Source organism: Strix aluco, chromosome 5 (genome assembly GCF_031877795.1).
Source record: "Strix aluco isolate bStrAlu1 chromosome 5, bStrAlu1.hap1, whole genome shotgun sequence".
Classification (NCBI taxonomy): domain Eukaryota; kingdom Metazoa; phylum Chordata; class Aves; order Strigiformes; family Strigidae; genus Strix; species Strix aluco.
Window position 1 is genome coordinate 16,701,286 of NC_133935.1, and position 24,723 is coordinate 16,726,008.

The 24,723-nt window shown below is 42.1% G+C and overlaps 2 protein-coding genes across 14 annotated transcripts in view; one reads left to right on the top strand and one right to left on the bottom strand.

Moving 5' to 3' along the window:
• The window catches only part of ERC1 (ELKS/RAB6-interacting/CAST family member 1), a 304,797-nt gene extending 299,397 nt beyond the window's left edge, over positions 1-5,400 (bottom strand). For 9 of the 10 annotated variants that reach the window (XM_074826139.1, XM_074826142.1, XM_074826138.1 and 6 more), the window contains exon 1: positions 5,249-5,400. The gene's annotated coding sequence lies outside the window, so the exon portion shown is untranslated. Of the gene's footprint in view, positions 1-5,046; positions 5,136-5,248 lie in introns of those variants that run through there. The other variant, XM_074826136.1, reaches the window with a different exon arrangement.
• A 177-nt stretch (positions 5,401-5,577) lies between these two features.
• RAD52 (RAD52 homolog, DNA repair protein) lies at positions 5,578-24,678 on the top strand. Of its 4 annotated transcripts, none has more exons than XM_074826146.1 (13): positions 5,578-5,738; positions 6,614-6,662; positions 13,857-13,945; positions 15,427-15,528; positions 16,118-16,211; positions 17,768-17,835; positions 18,096-18,214; positions 18,302-18,377; positions 21,797-21,993; positions 22,196-22,338; positions 22,965-23,045; positions 23,394-23,636; positions 23,904-24,678. In XM_074826146.1, the coding sequence occupies exons 3-13, from the start codon at positions 13,859-13,861 to the stop codon at positions 23,957-23,959; spliced, it is 1,266 nt and encodes a 421-aa protein (XP_074682247.1). In that variant the 5' UTR covers positions 5,578-5,738; positions 6,614-6,662; positions 13,857-13,858; the 3' UTR covers positions 23,960-24,678. The 4 variants fall into 4 exon arrangements, with proteins under 4 accessions (XP_074682247.1, XP_074682249.1, XP_074682250.1 ...); XM_074826148.1 differs by having other exon boundaries at positions 22,202-22,338; XM_074826149.1 differs by lacking the exon at positions 6,614-6,662 and having other exon boundaries at positions 14,215-15,528.
• The last annotated feature ends 45 nt before the right edge of the window (positions 24,679-24,723 follow it).

The following is a 24,723-nucleotide window of genomic DNA, read 5'->3' on the forward strand; positions in this document are numbered from 1 at the left end:
CCCTGGAATTCAAATAGTGGGTACGATGGGAGAATAGGTAGGATTCACAACAACTTAGAGGTGTGTCAACCAAGACAAAAAAATGGAACTCCTGTTACTTTCTGGTACACACCACAATTACAAAAGCTACGGTTGCTATGCTACTTGACATAAAAAAATGGGAAGAATCTATCTTAGTACTATAATGTAGATTTTAGGCTTGACTAGTTCTGGAAGGTAAGAAAGCTCACTACTTTTCATTACCTCACTACTTTAATGACATAATGCAAATGACATCATTACATTCACTTCACTAATGACTATTACGCAAGAAAATGAGAGAAGATAGGTTACTTAGGAAATTAGCCAGCCAATGCTGAACACAAGGCATTGAACCCACGGAATTCAGAGTTGTTTATCCATATCAAAATATTCTTATCCTCATGGCCTTGACAGCAAGAAAGCAAAAAGGATGAATGAAATTAAGATGGAAAGCAGACTAAAAAGGTACTGTTCACATTATGATTGATTCACATTCCTAGATAGCACATGAATAGATGCCTAAGCATCGATATCTGTTTATGTCCAATCCTTTTTAAAGGTAGGTTGTTGGGTTTTTTAAAGTAAGTTCACCAAGCTGCACATCTGCCAAGTTCACTGAAAGCAACAGTGCCCTTGTTCTGACTCACAGAACATGAGGAGATAGGAATTGATACATTCCCCCTGCTACACACAGAAAGAGAAATCTTCTCAGAAAAATATCTCAAAAATCCCTGATAATCTTTAGGTGACTGACATATTGAAAACCACGTTTTGTAAAACGTAGGCCATCAACCTTGACCCTAACATTTTGAGGAAAAACCCAGCAGTCATTTGTCAAAGGAGTGTTCTGTTTCTAAACATAAATTGACATTCCCTGTTACACACTTTTTAAATTTGAAAGGTTAACATAAACAGTACACATACACTTTAAATCACCACAGAACATGAAAATAATTTATCTGATTTTTAGATACCATTCTGTTTCCCATTCTTCTCTCACATTCCTACAAGATATCCCATCCAGAATACACTACCTGCAAGTCTCTAAACAAGAGCCAGAAATATTCATCAGCTTCCTAGTTAATTTGTCTCCCACAAGTATGTATTTCCTTTCATGAGATCTACTTACTCCACAAGGAAGACATGTATAAGACAACAGAACACGCTCTACTCTATAGCAGCTTCTTTGCAAAAGCAGTTTTAACTGACATCAGGTTTTGTTTCTTGTAATTCCCATCAGTCTTGATATCAGCCTAAAGGGTATACTTTCACCACCACAGCTTCATTCCTTCACATTTTCTTTCCCAAAAAATGAGACCACAAAACCAAAAAGGCTCACTACTATTATAAAAATGCACGTGTTGCAGCTAAATCTTTATTTACTCATATTTATATATGCTTTGTGATACACTACTTGCTTATAAGGATTTTTTCCTAATGCTCTGTAGGTTGGTCTCAACTCAAGGCAGAACATGAGGTGCTACTGATATTTCTAAAGGCCTTCCTTCATCTCACTCATCAGACTAAAATGGTTCTGCTCACGGTATACTAAGAGTTAACCTGGTCACTAAATTTGGGTGCACGAGCAAGTTCTTTCCTTTTGTCAGGTTGCTGTGTACCAACAGAATTTTTTCTGTCTTCCTCCAGAGACTGGGGCACATACTTCTTAACACTGTCTGCACATCACACTTGAAGGCTCCCCAGGTATGGCAGAAGTCTTGGACACTGTTCCACTGCCTATTCTCTCCAGTAGCTTTAAGCATTTCAATGGCAGCACTGAATTTCTTACGGAATGATTAGCCGATGGTGCAGATATATTGCGGACCATTCTCAATTCCTGATTCTTCTTGCCTGGGTTTGCCAGAGATTGGACCCAATGACCCACATGATCCCTCCCTGTCCTACGTTCTTAACACTGACATGTGTAGGCAGGCTAGGAAGGTGCATCAGGACTTGTTTTGTGCAATGAATGGGAGCTGATTATAAGTCTCTAAATTTAAAGCAGATAGAAGATATACAGCAAAAACTATCATGTGTCTTTTTCCTTTTTAAAGAAGTCCAAAACACAAAAAGCAGCAGGAGTCAAAACATGCATGTTTATGTAAACTTCCTAGTGATGAAGGGGTCAAAATAACTCTCATTCTTTAATTATCTAGAAGACTGAAGACCTCTGGACATTAATTTTCTGTCATTGTATGGCTAAAGAGTTTATAGCCTGATTTTCAGAGTATACAGTCAGCAAATACTATGTGTTTGCATGCATGGTTGTTTCTCTCTTCCCTCCAGGTGGCATGCAACCAACAACCAACTTCCCAATAGAGGAAGCACAATACTAAAAGCGATAAAAACATTTCAAAAGCCCAGAAGTACCTAGAAGCACCAGTGAATCCATGTGGACCACTAGCCTAAAGTCAAAAGTCACCATGGGTAACATCACTGTGCAAAGCAAAGCATGCTCCATCTACAGAATTTCCATCATAATCCTGCCCTGACAACAAAGGTGTGTTAATGATATTGACACAACCCATGCACCAGAAAACATCACTTTTCCTCAATCACCATTGGATTTTCTAGGATCTCATGCTCTACCACTGCCATACATCCCACTGCATGCCACAGAGTTAAACTCTTGGCTTAAACACGCACTAAATGATAGAATCCTCATCACCCAGAGTGCTCTTACAGCAGGGTAGCCAGCAAGGTTCAAGAATGTGTATTATTCTTAATTCTAGAAATCAGTCTGATTATTTTAAAAGCTGCATGCCTGCATCCATCCATACATTTCTGAGCATACCATACTCAGATAAAACAAGCCAGACCTTCTAAACATACTACAGTTTTCAAGTGGCTTAGACAGGTAAGTGTAACAAACCTCTCACACAAGAGAGGCTTTCGGGGGAATAGGCTTGAAGACAGGGAGGAGTGAGGGGAGAAGGAATAACAGTGGGAGAGTATCCTGCTTCATAAAATAAGTAATAATAGCAGGCAACTCACACACTGGTTAAAATAGCATCATGAAATATTTCTATTCATACTGCAACACAGATAACTGCTACCGGGAACTGACAAAGTAGCAGATTCAGCAAAAAACCCTAGGTTTCTTTCATGACCAAGATTTGCAATTCAATCAAAAGGCCATGTAAATACCACACCTGCTTTTTTGCCAGTCAGGCCATTAGCCAGAGGTTAGAGATGAAAAGTTATGCAAACAGAATCTCATAAGGCTTGTGACAGGATCAAAGAAACAATGCCAAGACTTATGATAAACACGATGCCTTAATATAGCTCAGATAAGAGAAATCCAAACTGAAAAAAACCTGCTAACATCCTTAAAGTGATTAAATTACAGCTAAATCGCTTTCCCAGAAAAGGTGGAGAAAGTTCAAATTATATCAAATATTATGATAAACTTACATTTTACTCAGCAGATCCCAAACTTTTTCTAACTGCAGCCCCTCTTGCAGCTTGATGGATTCAGACAATTCCAAATTTCTAGATGATATAGTAAAGTCACGTACTTGACTATTCAGGGAACTGCTGTTCTGTGATACTATGTTGCCAGAACTGATCTACAATCAGTACAGCTGTCTCAGTTATTAAATAACTAGTGGTTTAGTCCAAATATTTCATTACCGAAAAAAAAAATCAACTGTTGTACTACCAACTCTGCTCATATTAGCATGGGCAAGGTGGTGATTTTTCTCCTCTATTCTTATTTGATATGGCTGTAAGGGTGCTGACTCATAAGTGACCCTGAATTAGGGCACACATCTGAGTTGATGCATTTTTCAACACATACAGTAATATGTCAGCCTAGAGATCGCAGTAGCTCAGGAGGAGGTGTATGTTCAGCCGCCTACTGCTAGAGATGCAGTAACCTCCAGGAGAAAAGGAGGGCAGGCAGCTGGTGGAGATTACTGCTGTAGACATCCTAGGCGAGTTGGCCATTGTTTAAGAATTACAACCCTGCAGTCAAACCAGACAACTTTCTTTGGTTACAGCCTGTTGGATTTGAGGTAACATATTACCCAGCTACAACCACCCTGTGTACACCAATGTGCCCCCAATATGAGCTTGGATAAAGTGTTAAACATACATTGTTCTTTGGAGCAATTCTATTTCTATCCACTTGCTTTCATTCTCTTGGCTTCCGTACTGCTCTCCCCCACCATCACCTCCATAGGTGTTTCTTTATAGATTTTCTTCATATCTCCTAGTCTCACCCATTTCTACTGGGATTTCACTTTAAACCATTTCACACCATGTCAGCAGGAATCATAAGGTGAACTTCCAGCATACATGCAACATTCCATGTAAGATAAATTGTACGCTTCATAACTAAGATTTAGAGTTCATGTTACAAACGAGACAGATGTGGAGAGACAGCAATCCCTGACACATGCTTCAGGATAGCAGCAGATTCAGAAACAAAGCATCGTGTCAGCTGACGCTTACTTTGTAGTAGACGTAATAAAAATAAATGAAATGTGACCACTGAGCATTCACAGAGAAAAAATAAAAAAATCCAACAGCACCGCAAGGTCCGGGTGGAAAGGCACCGGTCACCATTACCTCAGATGATGTGACTAAGACAACAAAAGCGTGCGCTTCCCAAGGACGGACTAAATAAGTAGGGGCGGAAAAATACAATACGGAACGCGAATGGGAAGAGGATGAAGGACCTACTGTGCGAGGCGAAACCAAACCCCACCCGGCGCACAACAGCCCGCCCCGGCGCACCACCGCCGCGAGCAATGCCCGGCGGGACGCGGGCCCGCTGCCCGGCCGCCGGCGAAGCGGCGGGCAGGCTGCTGGGGCCGTCCCCGCCGCCGTCCCCGCGAGCCGGCCGGAGGAGAACTGCCGCCGCCCGGCCCCCGGGCAGTGACAGCGTGCGCGGGGCCCGGCAGGGGCGAGGCCCCGCACCCCCCCGGCCGCCTCCCCCGGCCGCGCCCGGGCGCCCCCTCTCTCCGGCTGGCCGACAGGCCGCGCGGCCCTCGGGGGAGCCGCCGCCGGACCCAGACCCACCTGACCGGCAGCCTCCCGGCGACAGGCCCCGCCACCGCCTGCCCCCTGCCCCGCCGCCGCCGCCGCAGCCCCTGCCCAGCCCGGCGCTGCCCACAGCTACCGGCTCCCGCAGGCCCCGCCCCGCTCCTGGCTCCCCCCAGCGGCCGGTGAGAAGCGCTAACCCCCCCCACTCCGACCCCTCACCCCGAGCGAGGCCCCTCACCTGCCTGTCAGCCCGCGGGGCGGGTGTGCGCGCGGCGGGAGCGGGCGGCGGCGGCGGCGCCCCGGTGAGGTGAAGTGAGCTCGGCTCGGCTCCGCGCCCGCCGCCTCTCGCCTCTCTCGCGCGCGCGCGAGCTCCGCCGCTCCCTCCCGCGCCCCCGGCGCGAGACACACACGCAAGCCCCGCCCCCGCCGCCGCCGGAGCGCGACGCCCCGCAGCCCCGCCCCGCGGCGCGCGCTCGCTGAGCCGGGCTTCCCTCGGCCCTCCCCCCGGGGCGGCCGGGCTGCTGCGGGCACCGCCCCGCCCCCTCCCCTTGTGTGGGCGTGGCCTCCGGCAGCCCGGGCGCTGCGTCACCGCCGAGCGCGGCCGCAGGAAGTTTGACTCCTCTCCCGTGCCGTAGCGGCTGCTCCGGGCCGCCCCCCCACCTCCCTCCGCCTGTCCGGGCGGGAACTGTGAACTGCCGCTGCAGGACGGTGACGGCCCCTCGCTCCAGGTACTGCGGCTGGGCCGGACGAACCTTCTTCTCCTTTCCCCTCCTCCGGTGGCGGCGGAGCCGGCCCCTCCCGCGGTGGGCGAAGGGCGCGCGGACGGGGGGGGGCGGGTGCTTCCTCAGGGGCCCGCAGGCCTGAGGGAAGCCGTTGGCGGCGCGGCGGAGGGGCAGCACCGGCCCCGGGCCGCTGCCCGCCTCGTTTCGGGCGCCCGGCTTCCGCAGCGGTAAGGCGGCAGGTCTGCTGCCCGCCCGGGCCCCCCGCCTCCCGGCGGCGAGGCCGAAGGTCCCCCGGCCGCGGAGCCGCGGCGAGTCGGCGTTTGGAGAGACCCCCCACACACACACCCCACCCCCCCGAGGGAGAGTGAAGCGGTTGGGGCAGGGGGAGGCAGCGCGGCTCTCCTCGGGTAAAAAAAACCTCTTAGCCTGGGGGAGTGCTGCGAAGGCAGTGCCGAAGCTGGTACGCTCAGCCCCGCTGCCAGCTCGGCACACTTACCTCGGGCAAACGTCAGTTTCCCTGATAAATGCTCCTTCCTTAGAGTACTTCCAGCCTGCTGTAACTGAGCCCTGCCTTCATCCAGGCAGGCAGAGCAAAGAGCCTGCTCCGGAATCTTTCTAGTTCGGGGTTTTTTTTGTGTAAATAGCCAAAACCAGCATTGAATTAATTCCTTAGCCATTATTCCCAGGGGACGCTAAAGTGAGGGGTTGTAGTAAATTGGATAGATCTATAAGACTGTACAAGGAATGATGCAGTTATTGACATACAAATTATCACTATTTAAATTAACGTTGCAATGAATACAGTAATTCAGACCTCTCACAATGATGATGACTGACGTACACTGAGGTCTTGATAACCTGAACTTCCTTTTCAACCGTAGAAGCAGAGAACCCATTTTAAAGTAATTTCTGAAGAATACTGTAGAGCAGGTAAGTGCATGCTGTAACATACAAGCCCCTCTGTCAAGCCTAAAGCATCCCAAAAAAGGGATATTTTACATTGCTGTCTCAGAAAGCAGAAGGCTGAGCATAGATACAGGCTTGCCCATGCCTGCAGTGTTCTGTCAATTTCAAGTGTTAATGGTTTTCCATTCAAAAATAAACAGTGTCAACCTGGAGCAAAACAGAAAAACAAAGAGCTTGAGAGCTTTAGATTTTTCGTGGTAACTTAATTAGCATGTCAGTTTAATATGGTCTTGCTGCCAGAAGTGTCATCTGTGCCTGTAATCACAATGTTTTTTATGATCTGCAGTTCGACAGATCTCCCACAGCTCTTACAGAGTTCAGATGTTTTAGATTCCAGCCTGGATTAATTTCTTGTCTGGTAATTGCATTTGGCAAAATTACAGGCTTTCTACAGCTACCATTGGACAAGTGCTTTTCCCTTTAAGTCCCAAACCATTACTCTTGAGTTAAAAAGCCTGCTCTCTTTTCCTTGCAGTGACTAAAGTGACTTATACATAAATGATGTGGTTATAAATCAATCTGACAGGCTTTTAGAAAGAAGTACCCCCATAAATAATTTACGATAATTTACTGCCAGATCTGGTCTGCAGAACAAGCTCTTTTTTTTTGCTTCATCTTTATAAATGTGAAACTCGTTGTTCAAGACTGGATTGTTCACTTTTTGATTTTTTTTAACTGTGAGGTGCTGCCATTTCACACCTGGAAAAGAGCTTGTATGCCAAACAAATTGTTTCACTTTTCCTTCAGTTCTACCCCTCGGTGCAATAAAACAGAGCACCTCTTACTACAAACCTAGCTCATTGTCATTACAGGCTTTTTTTATAGCATCATTGAAAGATTATTTGTGAAGGACTACCAGTTAATCCCTTTAATGAAACATTTTCTATACAGAATTATGGATTAATGCAAAGAAATGAAGTAATGCAAGAAATTAAGTGGTATTTATATTATAAAGCAAATGTGTTTCAAATCTAGAATTGTTTGGAGTGATCTGTTTCATAAGGTGCTATTGATGCACTATTATCTAATGAAACCTTCTAACGCAAAAGTGACGATGGGTGCTGAATTTTAAAACAGTGAACAAACTTGTGTAGGAGAGAAGTAATTTACCCTGCTATCAAGGAACATGTTTGGAGGAGTAACCAGCCAAATTTGAAAAATAAGCAATCTAACACAGCAACACATGCATTAAACTAACCCGTTTGGACTGGAATTAGATTTGTAATTGCTGGGAAAGTAGGACCCTAAAGCAACTTCTGATAGATATAGTGATGTTCAATGAATTCATGACAAGTGTATAAAGGCTGTTAGGACAGAAGACTCAGGATAAGGAGATGAGTTTCTCATCCTGTATTCCAAAAATGCAGGAACTGACCAGATAGGCTTCATTTCAGATGTTGGATATATTCAGACATTCTAAATAGAAACATTCCCCCGCAAAGGCACTATGTTATTCTGCTAAGCTTGTATAAAGATAAGGAAGAAGAAGCTTTACACCGTGTTCATTAAAATGTCAATGAGTAAAAAGTGTAACCAGAATTAGTGTTTTCTGTTTTGTTCAGGCAGGGTATCATCATCCTAGATACACCAAAAGTAAATGTAGTACTGCCTGATAAATCTAAGGGTTAAATTTTGCTTTTGGAGCCACATATATAGATTCCACTGAAATAAGTGGGACTGTCTGAAGGTATGACAAATCTGAGATGGGCTGTAACTGAGGAAAAATTGGTATAGTGGTATTTACAAGCCTTGAAAGCAAATATATTTAAACTACTGCAGATAGCTCAAACTTTCTGTATCACACCTTTCTATTTTCTTGCTGGGGTGGTTTTACTACAGAATGTGGCCTGAATCAATACCAATAAAATGCATCGATATGGTATTGGCAAGCATCAGAGGCCACCGTTAGTTTACAATAGGCATCCAGTCTCATGACATCCCTGTGCATTTCATTGTTTAGCCTATAAAACACTGAATATCTTTTTGTTCTGTTGAAGTTAACAGAACATTACCTCACTTTTCTCAAGTCATGAAGGCTGTTTCCCTAGAGATATTATCAGAAGTCAAAGCTGAAGAGTTACATTGTATGCAATTTCCCACAGCCATTTCGTAATCTGTTTTCCATTCTTTTTAAACTGTGGTATAGCACAGGCCTGTCTCGATTAGGCACATCATCTACTTAAAAGATGTACACCTCAGCTCAGTGTTGGATAAAGCAACCTTTGCATAACAGGTTAATCAACTTAGAGTTTGGAGTTTGCAGAGAAGATAATACTCCACAGAAATACACAATTTTTGAAGTTTTCTTCTGTTAGACCAATATGAACCTTGGGTTAAAGTGGTGTTTAGTGCTTGCTATATCACTAGTTGCTGCATGCGTAGCTGTTTGCTCTTGGTGGGCTCAGCAGAACTGCATTTATTGAAAGAATGTTTAAGATTTTTGCTCGGCAAACTAAAGCTTCACTGTGAAGGAAACTTACCATATAGAGAAGGATGAGGCTGAATAAAAGGCTAAAAGTGCACAGTATATTAAAAACATCTTACAGATTGTGTGATGCTGCAATTAATTTCTTGAAACAACTGTGTTCTAGCTGAGGGTTTCCCAAGTCATGGTACTTAAACAATTCATTGCAAACTCTTTCAAAGTGATACGAAACTGCCTGTTTCTACTTTACATGTGAAGAAAACTGGGAACTGACATTCCTAGCACAGGATTAAGGCACGGTGCGGGGTTCAGAAACCTAGTTGTAAAGACAAAGGGGAACTGGCAGGAGAATAGGTCAATTAGGACCAAAATCTCTTTTTGAAATAAGGGACAGTAAGGTAGACAGGTGTGTGAGGACATGTTCATTTAGAAAATTAGAAGTTATGTGCAGACTATCATGGAAGTTGAGGGTGTTGCTGCCGTAACCTATAATAGTTGTACTTGAACAGATTAAATTAATGATTATCTGGTCTAAAAATTTGGTTTATTTCCTACATGGGAATTTGTGTACACACACAGGTTTTTGTCAGTAGCTGTTCAGTTCACTACCACCATACAAATAAATACCTACTTCTAGAGTGTTGTTGAAAATTAATATTTCATATCCAGTTTCCTAAAGCGGCCATTTTTCTGATTGGGTACCTAATTTGTCCAAATTTTAAGCTTTTCTATTATTGACTTTTTTTAAAAAATATGATCAAAATATGGTAGTAGTAGAAGCTGTTAATATTCTTTGCCTGTTCTAGTCTTATCAAGGTAATGTTTTGGAACACAGTACAATACCTGTGGTCTTGTGTGTGTTTTTTCTCAGTGATAAGAAAACTTTCTGAGAACACTACAGTTCCTCACAGCCTCCTTCTGGTGAAACTGGTGTGTTATGGTCTAGACAAGTGGTCTGTGCTGTGGGTGGGGAACTGGCTGCCAGGCCACACCCAGAGCATGGTGGTAAATAGCTCCTTTTCAAACCTGTCACAAGCGGGGTCCCCCAGGGATCGATATTGGGCCAAATGCTGTTTAATATCTTTATAAGTGATCTGGATGATGGGATCAAGGGTACCCTGATGAAGTTTGCTGATGATACCAAGCTGAGTGTGGAAGTGGACACTCCGGAAGTGAGAGCCACCCTGCCGGAAGACCTGGATAGGCTGGAGGAGTGGGCTAACAAGAGCCTCATGAAGTTCAACAAGGACAAGTGTAAGGTCTAGCACCTGGGAAAACATAATCCAGGAGTGCAGCACAGGCTGGGATCTACCTGGAGGGGGAGCAGGTCTGGGGAAGGGGACCTGGGGGTCCTGGTGGACAGCAAGCTCAATGTGAGCGACCAGTGTGCTGCAGTGGCAAAGCGGGTCAACAGGATGGTGGGTTACATCAACAAGGGCATCGCCAGCAGAGATAAAGAAGTCATTACCCCACTCTACTCAGCGCTTGTCAGGCCACACCTGGAATACTGTGCTCAGTTTTGGTCCCTGCTATGCAAAAAAGATGTGCCAGGGTGGAGAGGGTCCAGAGGAGGGCCGCAAAGATGGTCAAGGGACTGGGAAGCCTGTCATGTGAGGAAAGGCTGAGAGAACAGGGTTTGTTCAGCCTTGAGAAGAGAAGGTTTAGGGGAGACCTTATCACCATGTTCCGGTATTTGAAGGGTGGCTACAAAGATGATGGAGACTTTTTTACAAGGAGTCACATGGAAAAGCCAAGGGGTAAGCGATGCAAGTTACTTCTGGGGAGATTCCAGCTGGACACAAGAGGAAGATTTTTCCTGATTAGAACAATCAGCCACTGGAATAATCTCCCCAGGGAAGTGGTGGATTCCCCAGCATTGGACACTGTTAGGATTCAGCTGGACAGGGTGCTGGGCCATCTTGTCTAGACCGTGGTTTTAACAAGAAAGGTTGGACCAGATGGTCCTTGAGGTCCCTTCAAACCTGGCATTCTATGATTCCATGATCACCAGCTAAACTGAAAATAATTCCATGTAAATAATAAATAATGGTCACAGTCACAGAGGTAATAAATTATAATTCCTAGGTGCCTTTAAGCTGATAATAAACAGCTTTTATCATCCTGCATGCAGAGCAAGTGTATTTGAACTTTAATTTTTAGTATTTAAAGATCATTTGAAAATACAGCTTTTTTAACACTGGTTTGTGAGTCAGGCAGTCTCCTAGCACTGTCCTGGCCCTGGAGGGTGTTTGTGGCTCTTTTGTACTCTAGTCAATAGCTTATTATCTACTTCAGTATTAATGTTTCATGTGAGTTGAAATATTGGGGGGGGGGGGGGGTGAGGAAACAATGTTGCACTGAGGAATGGCCTTGCCTTCCCTACCTCCTGGCTCTGGTATTGAGGTAGATTTATAGCTCCATTTGCAGAATTAACTTTTCTCTCTTTTGAACTCCTACTCTAATAATTTTGAAATTTAAGTTCTGTCACATTGAAATGCTCTGACAATTGCTTTGAGACATAGGGCTTTTCTGTGCTGCACTTCACTGATTGAAAAAAAACACCACATTGCTCTTAATAGAATGTTTGGTTTAAACAGGGCTCACAGCTGAAGCAAACTGTTCCTACAGGCAAAGCCTGAAACAAAACTGACATCATGTCTCCTTCACACAAGCTGTAAAGTAATACATAATTTGAATACAAGCCACTGACGTGTTTTTAAACTGTTTATTGCGAAGAAGTATATTGCTAGTATTCTCTAGCAGCATCTGATCTGTTGGATTAAAACCATATGATGTGAAGTTGTTTTCAGCAGAATTCTGTACTTCCCCTCATTCAGAATCAATTCCCACAACTTATTCAGAGCTTCATTAAAGGTGTATCTCTTTAGAGAATTTAGACTGATAATGGTACACACCATATAAATACTTGAAGGACTTAATACTGGTTTCAATTAAAGCAGTTTTGCTTCAAAATGCCACCCACCTACTGTGCAGAAAGATTTGTGGCAAACTGGTAATAGGATTATGTAGGCAAATGCACGCATTTTGTGCATTGTTTTTTCCCCAAGGGCTTTATAATGGTTAAGATCTGATTTAGCCTGCTGGGGGTGGGGGAAGTAGGATTGTTCAAACTTTGATTCCCTCTGCCATTCACCACACATACTATTTTTTTTCCTCTCTAATCATCTCCCTCACAATGCAGTGGGGTCTTCACTTAACAGGGGAAATAGCTTGCTTAAATCACAAGTGTTTCTCCTGTTAATATTAATTTCTATTTGTTCTCTCTCAAAACCAAATGTATTTACCACAAATTGCATCTATCTTTTGATTGAAATGCATTCAAATGTATAAACACTGTACAATTATACAACTTTGTACCAAAGAGGAATAATTATAGCCAACCAAAATTAAGGAGAATTTTAGCTAGACCTGGCATAATTACCAGTGCTCATACTTGCCAAAGAAACAACTAGTATCTTTTTTTCTGAAAATTGTTTGCGAAGTTCTCAGTAAACTTTGGCTTCCTTGTTTAGAGACTAGAAAAACAACTTGGTTTAAAAAGTGCTGAACCTGAAGTACATTAGCAAAGCATAATACTAGCCAGGTTCTGACTGACTGTCAAATAATGCTATCTACTGAGGATTTTAGACTTTCTCAAACTGTTTTGACATCTCCAGTTGTCATGTATATATATTGATTTGTCTTTTATTGGTATTGCAATCAAAAGTCTTAGACTAGCAGTTGGACTCAGCATTTGTGCAAAGACAATAAAAGATTGTCTCGATGGACTTGTATAGAAGAGCTGCTGCAGCTCCTTTGCATGCCTGCTGTATAAGCTGTCAGCAAGAGCACTTCTCCAGCAGCAGGGTGGAGTGGGAATGCAGTAGGGTAGTTGTGGATACTGGCTTGGAAAAGGGTGCCATCTACTGAATTATCGGTGCACCTTCTTAAAATTCTTACCGGTTCTGTATGTTTTTCAACTCTGCCTAGTTTATGTGATACCATCCTAACACAAGACAGTATGACTACAGTCAAAACAATAAAATAAAGACTGACAAGTCAGGGTATAGACAAGTAGAATTTTAGAAAGTTGCCTCTGTTTTTTTTATCAGAATCTAAGTATTAATGGATATTGAAAGTGATCTAGGAACACAGTGCTAAAGAACCTGAAAGAGGGAATTATTTTGTTTTTCCCTACCTAGAATGGTACAATGCATTCACATGTACCTAAAAGAAAAAAAAAAAATCTCATTTGTTAACAGTGTAATATTTAGAATAAGGACTTGAGACATTATTACTTTTTTGTTCTAGTCTCTGATCTTATGCAGCATCCAGATGCTGTTGGATTTATTTTTTTTTTACTAGCAAGAATAATTTATTTATTCTGCAAATAAAATAATTGTTTCACTGTTGTCTTAATTTAGGCTCACCCTTACTGGTTGGATGGACAACCAGAACAGTGCCTCTGCTTCTAGGATGTAACTAGCCATTTCTGCCTACATAGTATAACATATTTAAGAAAAAAAGTTTGGACTGTTTTGAAATAACATCAGAAAGCAAATTTCCAACTGGTGCTGCAGCAGTTCCATGGAGTGAGAAGTATAATATTACAGTAATGTCCAACACCTCTATTACAGGATATTGTTATACTGACTTAAACAGCTTTTTGGCACGTCTTCATATGGACTGTTAGTTCTGTTATCTTCAGTGTTTATATTTTCTCTTCTCTTTAGGGATGCCTGAAAGTCAAGGGAAAGACAGCGAAAGCTGCATCAGCAGCAATAGTTCCAGCACTAGCAATTCAGTTGCTTGCTTCGGACAGGTCAGTTCCTTTCGCCTGAGAGGGAAGTAGTTTTATGCTTGCGCTTCTGGAAATCTGCTCTGCATATTTACTCATTTTAAAGTTGGATACAGTAAGGCTGGAGTCATATCCATTACCCTACCTATGCTATACCTAATTATACATTACATTTTCCTCCATGATACCCTTGGCATGCCTCAAGTTGTAATAAATTGCTCTAGATTCTTCACAAAAGGTTTTTAATTTTGTTCCTTAAAAGTGGGGCTCATTTTATTCTCTCTTATTCCCAGATGGCCTGAATCATGCTTATACGCATTCTCAGTACTGGTTCAGAAAAGATCAACTACTTTCAGCTATTAAAAAATAATTTAAAAAAATAATAATTTGGAAAAAAGAAAACCATATCTGGACTGAACAGACCTTTTGGTGGTGAATTCTCTTCTCTATGATAGGCATTTATACATAGTCCCTGAATATGGCATAGGCATGCACACTCCTCTGTTTTCCTTACACATTTTGGTTATAGGCTTGCATTCTAGTGCCAGAAAAAGACAAAAGTTAATCTTTTAAGTTTAAATAGAACCAAATATAAATAAGAGAGGTTTGGGAGGCGTTGAAACTTACATGGCACACAGTCTATCGAACTCTGTGTTCTGCTGAATGATAGGGCAGACAATACATGCATACACAATACTTATGATTTAGGTGGTGACATCTCTGTTCTGTCCCACATCAGAGCATAGCAACACAAGCTTTTTAGTGCTTGAATCCTTAAACATGCGTTTAGCTTTCTCTAACCCTTACAAATTGTATTTCTATTAATACAAGGAGCATAAGTTACAACACTTTAGGCTTCCAGTGATGCTGGTGTTATCTAATGATAACACCAGTGATGTTGGAGTTAGCCAGAGGACCTTTCCTACATGAGGGGAATTTGCTGAACACTCCTCAAGAAATTCCTAATTTGACTGCTTGCCTGAGCTGCTATCCTCCCTGCCCTGATGGCATATGATGGTAGAGTAAGGTTAAACTTTGGTTTTGATGGAGCTTTTAAATACACTTTTCTTGTTGGTCAAAGAGATACTGTGGGGTTTTTTTGAGAGGTAAAATACAAGCTTACATTTGTGTTCCTGACAACCTGGACTAGGATTATGATTGCATTAAGATTTCAATAGGATACTAATAGGTCTGGCTCATCTCAGTTTTTCTAATGTAAGTGATGGTTATGAGAAATTAAAAATAATGGCTACAGCTCAATAATTAATGCTTGTATACATATACTTCAAGAGTAACAGGAAAAAAAACAATACAATGCACAAATGTAATGCACGTGCACACCCTGAGGTCTTTCCTTGTCTGTTACATCCTGATTCTAAAAATGGATCATACACCTCTCGAAAGGACTGTTTGTGGAAAAATTGAATGAAGGAATGACATTAGGAGAAGAGGGGGAGGTAAAACAGGGATAGTGAGAAGATTTGTCTTACCTTGTTTTTGTCAAGTATCAATACACAGCAAGTGAATATCAAGCTATCCAGCATGCTCTTCGTCAGAGACTGGGTCCAGAGTATATCAGCAGTCGGCAAGCTGGAGGAGGACAAAAGGTATGAACAAACATGCGTAGATGTTTCAATTCACAGCTTTTTTCCAGGAAAACTAGGGTAAAAAATGTTACAATAATCCTTACTTTTTTAAGTTAATTTCCCACTAGTAGTTTAATATGCAGATATGAAAGCAAAGTCAGCAATAGCATAAATTCTGGCTTTTACTGAGCCACAGGTTCCTTTTACACTTTAAAAAAAAGACTTAACTTTTCACTGTGTCATCCTTTACAATGGAATATTTATGTACCTGTGGAACATTAAGATGTTTTTATTTTTTCCCAGAACTGGAGTATATGAGCATTACATAACATTGGTTACATTTTACTCTCTTTAGTGCCCGCTAGCTCTGCCTTCCATTGATTAAGTCATATTTGTTGTCATATTAACCCCTCCATCAAAGTTGCTGGAAAAGGGTGAATCTAAAGCTGCACCATCATCCTTTTATTCACATTACCTGAACCTTGAACTTAGCTGGGTTTCCTCAGTGTAAGACAATGTGTATAATCCCTCCTTAAAATAAAGCATGTGTGGATGTGTGCACATGTGTATGTATTTATATAGATTTATGTACATAAGGGTTTTTTTTCAGGTCTGTTACATTGAGGGTCACAAGGTAATCAGTCTGGCCAATGAGATGTTTGGCTTTAATGGCTGGGCTCATTCAGTCACTCAGCAGAATGTCGGTAAGTATCTCTTGAGGGTAAAGAAGTCTTTCCTCTTGTTTCACTGTGAGGCGCTGAAGGAAAAGTCTCTTAGATAAGGACCAGGCTATCTATCCTAGAACTTGATCACTTCAAAGAACCTGGGGAGAGGCATGTGGAATTTCCAGGTGTCTCAGCAGTAGGTAAGATTCAGAGAAACTGAATAATAATGGAGCTTCTGTTTTCTTTTTAGGTCTTGCACTGGAATATGTCATAGTCATTATGCTAAGTGTGTTTATGATTATTCTTGAGCTATTCTAATCAAGTTTTCTGATCTCTATGGGAACACTCAGTCAAGAGTAATTACAATTAAACTATTTAACACCCAGCAGCCTTGAGCCAACTTTCATACTCACCTGTCATTTTTATATTCTAGCAAGTTCATATTCTCAGTTAATATTCCCCTAATCTTTAGGGACCCATCTTTTTTTGCAGATTCCTCTTCTAGCCAATACCTGTTTCTGAGATTTTAGCTGAAATAGTTCCTACCAGGGGAGTAGTATCTTTGTTTGCACATCTGCTATGCTTAGACTGAAGACTGGTTGTTGAAGTAGCTCAACAAAGCTGCTTAAATGTACCTCCTTCCTTCCCCACTGCCTTCAGAAGTCTTTTCTTACCTCAGACCAGTAAATTTTAGACAAAAAACAAGTTAATTCACTGTTTTCCATCTATTCTGTACTACTTTTTTTTCCCCCTTTTCAGTCAAGAAAGGACTGGCATCCCACAAACGTCTGTCTTTTTCAAATAATAAGCAATTCCTTAGAAATTCAGAGACAGAGGATTCTGTTATGTTTGGTTTTAAATTCCTGGGTAGAAAAAGGGCTTGCAGCTCCAGCAGGTTTACAAAACAATTAAACAATAGACCAGATGAGTACAGAACTTTTGGGCCCCAGAATACAATTACTTGACCTTCAAAGCATTTCATTTCAGACATGTGTCATGTTTCTATCAGACTTGCAAGACTGCTAACTAGAGTGCCCTATGTATATTATGTAGCATTTATTTTGGTGTAAAATAAGGTAGATTAGAGAGTTGTATTGCAACCTGTTAAGCTCTTCAGGCAGTCTGCCCTGGATAAAACCTTGTGCAAGATTTTGCAAACTGGAGATTTCTAGTATATAATGGGAAAGAAATTACTTTTATAGACAACAGTTTCTTTTCCATTGCTATTTTTCTAAATTGATACTTTAAATCTTTCCTTCCAGCTGAAAAAATTGTTACGCTTTGAACATTTAGGATATGTAGCTCTTCTTTCATATGTTTAGGTTTATACACATAGTAGCAGGGTGTGAGTGTTTGGCAGGTCTAGCCACAAATAACCAGAAAGTATCACATAACATGCCCAGAACATACATGCAAGTTAGCATTCTCAAACTACAGTTAATATTTTGTAAGTCATGCTCCATTTTATAGAAGATCTTGGGTGCATTCAGCAAGTATGGTACAGGTTTATGAATGTCCTCAAAGGACAAAATAAAATCTATATGTGGATCAGAAGTCTTTTGTATTATTTAGGATATTGCTTTTCCTTCCCCCAGACTTTGTTGACCTCAGCAATGGCAGGTTCTATGTGGGAGTCTGTGCATTTGTGAGAGTTCAGCTTAAGGTAAGTAGATTTTTTTGTTGTCTCTGTCTGTGTTTGAGCAATTGCCTAAAGCTGTGAATGAAGGGTCATGCATAGGTCAGACTGTGGTTCTTGAGTACTGTACTACACCAGAGAACTCAGTGGTGTCCAGAACATTGACCTTGCTATAGAACAATCAGCTAAGAGCGAGTAATCAGGCTTAGGAAAGCACAGCATCTAACAAGAAGTGCTGTATGTTCAGAAATTCCCTTATACTTAGTATTTTTAAAATTTTACTGCAGGATGGGTCATACCATGAAGATGTGGGGTATGGTGTCAGTGAAGGCCTAAAGTCTAAGGCCTTGTCCCTAGAAAAGGCAAGAAAGGAGGCAGTAACAGATGGACTGAAGAGGGCACTCAAGTAAGTGAAGATTAGTACTTGTACATTTTCAGAAGTTAAGTGAAAATTGTTATTTTCAGTCACAGTGAGCTCTCTTTTTTTTCTCAGGTGCTTTGGGAATGCTCTTGGGAACTGCATTCTAGACAAAGACTACCTACAAGCTGTGAATAAGCTTCCACGTCAGGTGCAGTACATGGACTGTTAGAGCAGGGACTGCAAGATGTCCGCTGCTCCTGGTCCTTCATATTAAAAAGGTTATAAATAATGATATCGATGTATCTCATCCCTGAATGTGTTCAGCTACAGAGTTCTTCCCTGACATTTTACCACAGCTACTCTAAATTTTGACTATTTGCAGTAGGCAAGATTACTGTGGTGAAGAAACAGTATCCTACTCAAGATCTCATGTGACATTGAGGCCGCACCTCGATTACTGTGTTCAGTTTTGGGCCCCTCACTACAAAAAGGACATTGAATGACTCGAGCGTGTCCAGAGAAGGGCAACGAAGCTGGTGCAGGGTCTGGAGCACATGTCGTACGAGGAGCGGCTGAGGGAACTGGGGTTGTTTAGTCTGGAGAAGAGGAGGCTGAGGGGAGACCTCATCACCCTCTACAACTACCTGAAAGGAGGTTGCAGAGAGCTGGGGATGAGCCTCTTTAACCAAGTAATAAGCGATAGGACAAGAGGGAGTGGCCTCAAGTTATGCCAGGGAAGGTTTAGACTGGATATTAGGAAGCATTTCTTTCCAGAACAGGTTGTGAGGTGTTGGAATGGGCTGCCCAGGGAGGTGTTTAAGAGTAGGGTCAACATAGCGCTTAGGGACATGGTGTAGTTGAGAATGGTCAGTGTTAGGTTAATGGTTGGACTGGATCTTTAAGGTCTTTTCCAAACTGATTTATGATTTATGACCATGTTGTCTAAGTCTCTCTGTTCAATGCCATCTGTGTTCATAGCAGGCTAAATGTTACCACAGGAAACACTGAACTGTTTGAACTAGCTTGTTCTAGGTGCCATTTTCTCCATGTGCTGCAGTTCTTAAGACTGTTTAAGCTTTGTCAGTTGCAGCAACTCAGTTCATCGCCCACATCTGGCCACATTCTTTAAATGTGAATCAGCAATGATACCAGTGCCAAGTTACATATTCATCACATAGGTGAAATGGAAGTCCTTGGGGGAATAGAGTCTGTTTCTTTACTGTATGCTTTTGCCCTATAAAAGGCAAAAACCAGAACACATCTCTGTTTGTTCTCATTGTCAGTGGTAGCACAATCCAATTGACTATTATGATTTTTAAAATTCAAACTTACTTGTCATATTCCTCTCATTACTGAAAAGGATGGGAAATAACTGCATACAGTTATACAATTTCCAGTTGCTATAATAGGTCATAAAACCAGAGGCTGTGGGCAGGGCAGAAGAGTAGGCAGACAGTATATCTATTATCTGTGTAACCTACCCTAAAGCAGGTACAGCTCCTCTGTGCATTCCTGGAAAATCAGGACTATTTCATTTAGTCCTGAAGTCGCTCAAGCTGACAGCCTATACATCAGCCAGTGGGCAGCAGGAAAAAGGAGCGTTCCTTTAGACTTTAGGGAGCTCTGGCAGAAAATAGAAAGTTTTTTCATGAGAAATACTTCTTCCTTCAAATAAAGTTTTTAATATGCATAGCACAGAATGTCCTAGAAACAATAACAGGTGAGTCACATACCAAAGCTGCTTGTTGTAGTTGGAACTTTCACTTAATTTTAAGCAAAATCCATACAGTAGTACTGTCAATATGATAATTGCTTTGTCCTTTTACTAACTGGTATTCAAACTCTACCAGGCCCTAATGCTCAACACAGCTAGATAGAAAATAAACTCAATGTGGTCCTTGTAACAAAATTTACAGCGTGCCTGTATTTCACCCCTCATCGTTCTTGTTAGAATAGTTAACAAGTAGTTATTCTGTACCAGTGTGTTTGTACTGATGTCTCAAGCAAAGGTGAATTCTACAGGTGGTTTCAACTTCCAGTTCCCCAAATGGGATTCTTCCCAAAAGATCACTGGAAACTACTAGATGCATTTATGATAGAAAGGGTGAACCAAACTGTTTAGGCTGGGCCCACAACAACTTTTAGCTGTTACTAGTCACTTCAAAGTTTTACCACAGAATGACAAAACAGGTAACACTATTTTGGTTTGCTGCATGAAGAGTGGACAAATGGCCCTGCAAACATCCTCTGCTTGACTTCAAAAATGTGTTGGTACCTTAATTTTGTAACTGAATTATGAGAGCAGAATGTATTGGACTTGGCTGCTGGAGGATGAGGAATAACATTAGGAAGATCTACACTTCAATTTATTTGTTTTAAATACCTGATATGATACTATTGGCAAACCGTGGCTCTTGGATGTATAACAAATTAGCACGTACAACTGATGTGTAATTGAACACTTATTTTCCTTGCCGTAACTATGATTCTTATCCTTCCCAAACAATAAGAAGCCATGTTACATCTTGCTTTGCTTTTCAGACTCCTTATCTCCTTAGGTTTCAGTTTGCAAGGGAAGAGATGCAGTTACTTTACCCTCTGTGAAACACTAGGTCAGTGAACCTTCTGAGGTAACCAACACCATGGAGCAATGCCTCTTTTGGAGGTCTTTGGTCAGGAAAGAGACAAGAAATTGTGATGTACATCTTCATCAGTGACAGCCATACTGTAACCCTGTTCTTTCAGAGCTATCACAATTCATAAGTATGCTGTGATGTAACACAGCAGTCTTCATAGTATTAAAGTTGTCCTGGCTGTTACTGAGGTTGCACCTCAGTAACCAACAATATTCCTGTTAGCTCCTGATGTGTACCAGTTGGGGGCAGTAGGCTTCTAGGCAGTAACCTGCCTCGCTGAGTGAAGAAAAAGTAAGCCCTTCACAGCTTCAGATCCATGGAGTTTCATAGTAGAGTTGCCTTCATCATGCTAGGATTTACCAAACTCTGCTAGCCAGCCTAGAGCTGTAAGGCAGTTCAACCTAGCTAACTTAAGACTTCAGGAGCAGATCCAAAGTGACTCCTTACCAAGTAAAGATGACACAGATCTCTGCTTTGTTGGGGTCATTGTTTATTAGTGGCATTGCCACAAACTTGTAAAGTCACAGAGCCAAACCATCCCATCTTTAATAAAAAAAGAATGGTGTACCTTCCTCAGTGACCTCATGATGGCAGAACTGAGTAAAGTTTGCCACGCACTTCAATACAAGCATGAAAGCTGAACTGGCAAAGCCAACAGACAGCAACAGACTTGTGAGAGGGTGGGAGAAGCTGTAGAATTCTGCATCGATCACCTACATCTGTTCTCGTTTGTGGAGAGCACAGTATGGGCAGACATGGGCTATCTGCCCTGCAGCACTGAACTAAAACTAACACAAAGTCTCATGAATTCAGTGATTAACTAATTGAATGACTTTGTACTGAAAATGTATTTCAGTTTTCTAACTTACTATTCCACTTAGAGCAAACAAACTGGATTTTTCAACAGTACTGTATAGAAAAAAGCTTGTGCATATTTCATTAACTTGATGAGGGAAACCTCTGAATATATTTTCTTTTTTTCCTTTACTAGATACCTGCTGAGTTAGATTTGGTCAAAGCTAAAAGACAGGACTATGAGCCTGAAATAGAGAAAGCAAGATACAATAGCTGCTTGGAAAGGCAGAACGCAGGAGAGAGACAACATTGTGAGATGGCATCGAACTGTAAGCCTGGTCAGACAGAGGCTGCTGTAGTGACAGCAGATCAGAAACAGCCAAATAGTTCCAGGTGAGACTGCTATTATAAATTTATTTGATAAGCTATATTAGAAGTTACTGTACCTTTTAAAACACATGGATGGGCCAATTCGGAATATGCCATTAAATGCTAGTTTAGTCAATTTTCTTGGCTGTTATTTCTTTATGCATTTTTTTCTTCATATAATGTAATTGGTGAAATCCTGTTTAACTTTGTGCTTACTTGGGGGGAGGGGCAGAAATACAGACTCCTTAGCTATTGAGTGTGATGCCACTTACCAGCGGAAATTGCGACAAAAACAGCTACAGCAACAGTTCCAGGAACAGATGAAGAAAAAGCATCAGGTTCCAGTAGTTACTCCTAGCAGCAAACAGGGTAAGGCTTGACATTAAAAATTGACAATTTTAATGCTAGCTACTGGCAGACACATGTTACCCTCAATACAGAAGCCTGACCAGTTTCATTTGCTTTTGTCCTGTACTATCAACACACCCTTGAAACCAAAGGAAGGAGGATTGTCATACTTTTTTCCCCTTATGTTCCTAAGGTGGCAGGAATGTCAGCTCTAAAGCTGCATCATTAAAACTTCAACTTCCCAACCTCCCTAAGGCATCACACAGCACAGCGGCTGCTCTCAGTACCATTAACATGCTGCGCCTGAGCTGAGGCTGCAGCACTTCACTGAGGTGGTTGCAGGCAAATAGACATTGCATTAGCTACTACCATGTTGCTATTTACTCATGGGGAAGTCTGGATAGCTGTGTCATAAGCAGGAACTTGAGGATGGGGTAAACAGGCTAAAAACCATTTTAAAGTAGTGCAGTTGCTCTTGTCAGCTGTCATCAGGTACAGAATCTTACCATGCCACATACTGCTACCAAAACATAACCAGCTCTAGGAAAAATGGCAGTACCTGGTAGCACTCACACACTGTTAAGAAGGAGCAAAAATGTTCTTCTGTATTTCTGATATTAATCTCTTCTTGTGTTGCCTTCGTCCAGCAACATCTGATCCTCCTGTAAAGCACAGCACTCCAGCAGCAGTACAACAGGAACTAGCAATAGAAGAGGAGTTCTTTGCAGGTCAGCCAAAAAGTGATGAGTAATAGTGTTAAACCATTAACATTTAAATCAACTCTTCAAAGTAAAGGTACAAGTTCTGAAGAGGCTGGAATAATAGAAGTGTGAGTATGAGTCTGATATTAATACAAACTTTGCTGAGTGGCAGGCAAATGACATCCATCACTGTGAGGGGTTTCACACGCTTTTCACTAGAGTTATTATACCTCATCAACATAAAAGATACTTTACAGTTTAACTTTTATAGTTGCTACCACTTGTGGGAAAAGAGTGGGCTGGTCCTGGAGTTACTGTCATTCCTGCAGCACAATACTGCTGGCTTTGGTTTGATTGCCTTTTCCTTCATTCTAGATGATCCTGAACTTTGGGACATTTCCTTGGAGACTGTTGATCTTAAGATAATGGGTCACAGAACAGCAGATCCATCAGCTGGACACCAGACACCTGAAACACCCCGTGGACATCATCAAATGACTACTCGTAACAGGACACCTCACAGAATGAATTACCACAAAGCTTCTGCTAGACTTGCACAATTGCAGCCGTCTGCTACAATCATGAGCAACAGGAGCTGTGCCAACCAGCATACCCCAGGTACGTGCTACCAAAAAACGACTGCGTTCTGGCCTAACAATGGCTCTTGGCTTTGAAAGAAGCACTGTTAGATTAGTAAATTGGAGTGGGAGAAACATTCACCTTTTCTCAGACTGGCTGCAGCTGCTGTGATAGTGGGCTAGGAGAACTGTTTTTTCTATCCAACTGTCCTATCAAGGAAGAGCTAGAAAAGGAATTGAGGAGCACTTTTAAATCAGAAAAAAGCTTTATGAAACTTCCATTTCTCACTGTCTCCCTGTTTGGCAGAGCACAGCCCTCACAGAAGTCAAAGCTTGAAGAAAAGGAGGCTAGAACCTACGTAAGGCACCTGGTGGTGTCATTACCTCCATATGGGATTACATCAGAAGACTGCAGTTGGGTGCTCAAATTATGTGAGGAAGTTCAATGCATTAATGGATTTTCCTGTATATTATGGTGAAGCAACACAGAAGAGTTTAATACAGCCAGCAGGAATTTAACATATTTTTAGGTTATTACACGTTTCAGATGCCTTTTTCTATAAACAAGCAATCATTTCTGCTTCTGCAGCACTAGGCTGTGGCTGTATTACAAGCTGACTCTACACATAATTTGCCTGAAATGGTAAGAGAATTAATCTTTAAAATGAGATGCAATTCAGAGCTGCTTTCTCCCTCAGTGTTGCGTTTCAGCACAGAGAAAAGATTTTCAGTCCAATGGGGAGTGGGTGGGTTATGGTCAGATGACAGAGCCTACGAAGCTGCACTCTCCCAGTTGGTGAGGCTGTGAAGCTGGGCAGCGTCTGCCCCCAAGGTGCAGCCCAGCCGTCTGCCCCGGCCCACGGCTCCTCCTCAGCTGTCCCTCGGCCGCATTGGGCTCCTGCGCAGCAGCGGCACGTTCAGCCCTGCCTGCGCAGCAGGGACTGCTGCCAGAGCTGCATACAGCATCTCAGTGTTTGCTTGGGCCCTTTGTAGAATGAATGGGAGCTGCACTTTTGTTTTTAAATAAGCTTTCAACCCTTCTCAATATAAAAATAAACCTGAAATTTGAAAAACAACCCACACTTGTAGCTGGTTGTGCCTCTATACAGAATCACAGAGTTGTCTAG

Excerpts from the sequence above, each read along its gene's own strand:
- RAD52 (XM_074826146.1), top strand. The coding sequence starts at position 13,859 with ATGCCTGAAAGTCAAGGGAAAGACAGCGAAAGCTGCATCAGCAGCAAT. Across the intron at positions 17,836-18,095 it reads TTGTGAGAGTTCAGCTTAAG|GATGGGTCATACCATGAAGA; the intron begins GTAAGTAGATTT and ends ATTTTACTGCAG. Across the intron at positions 22,339-22,964 it reads TACTCCTAGCAGCAAACAGG|CAACATCTGATCCTCCTGTA; the intron begins GTAAGGCTTGAC and ends GCCTTCGTCCAG.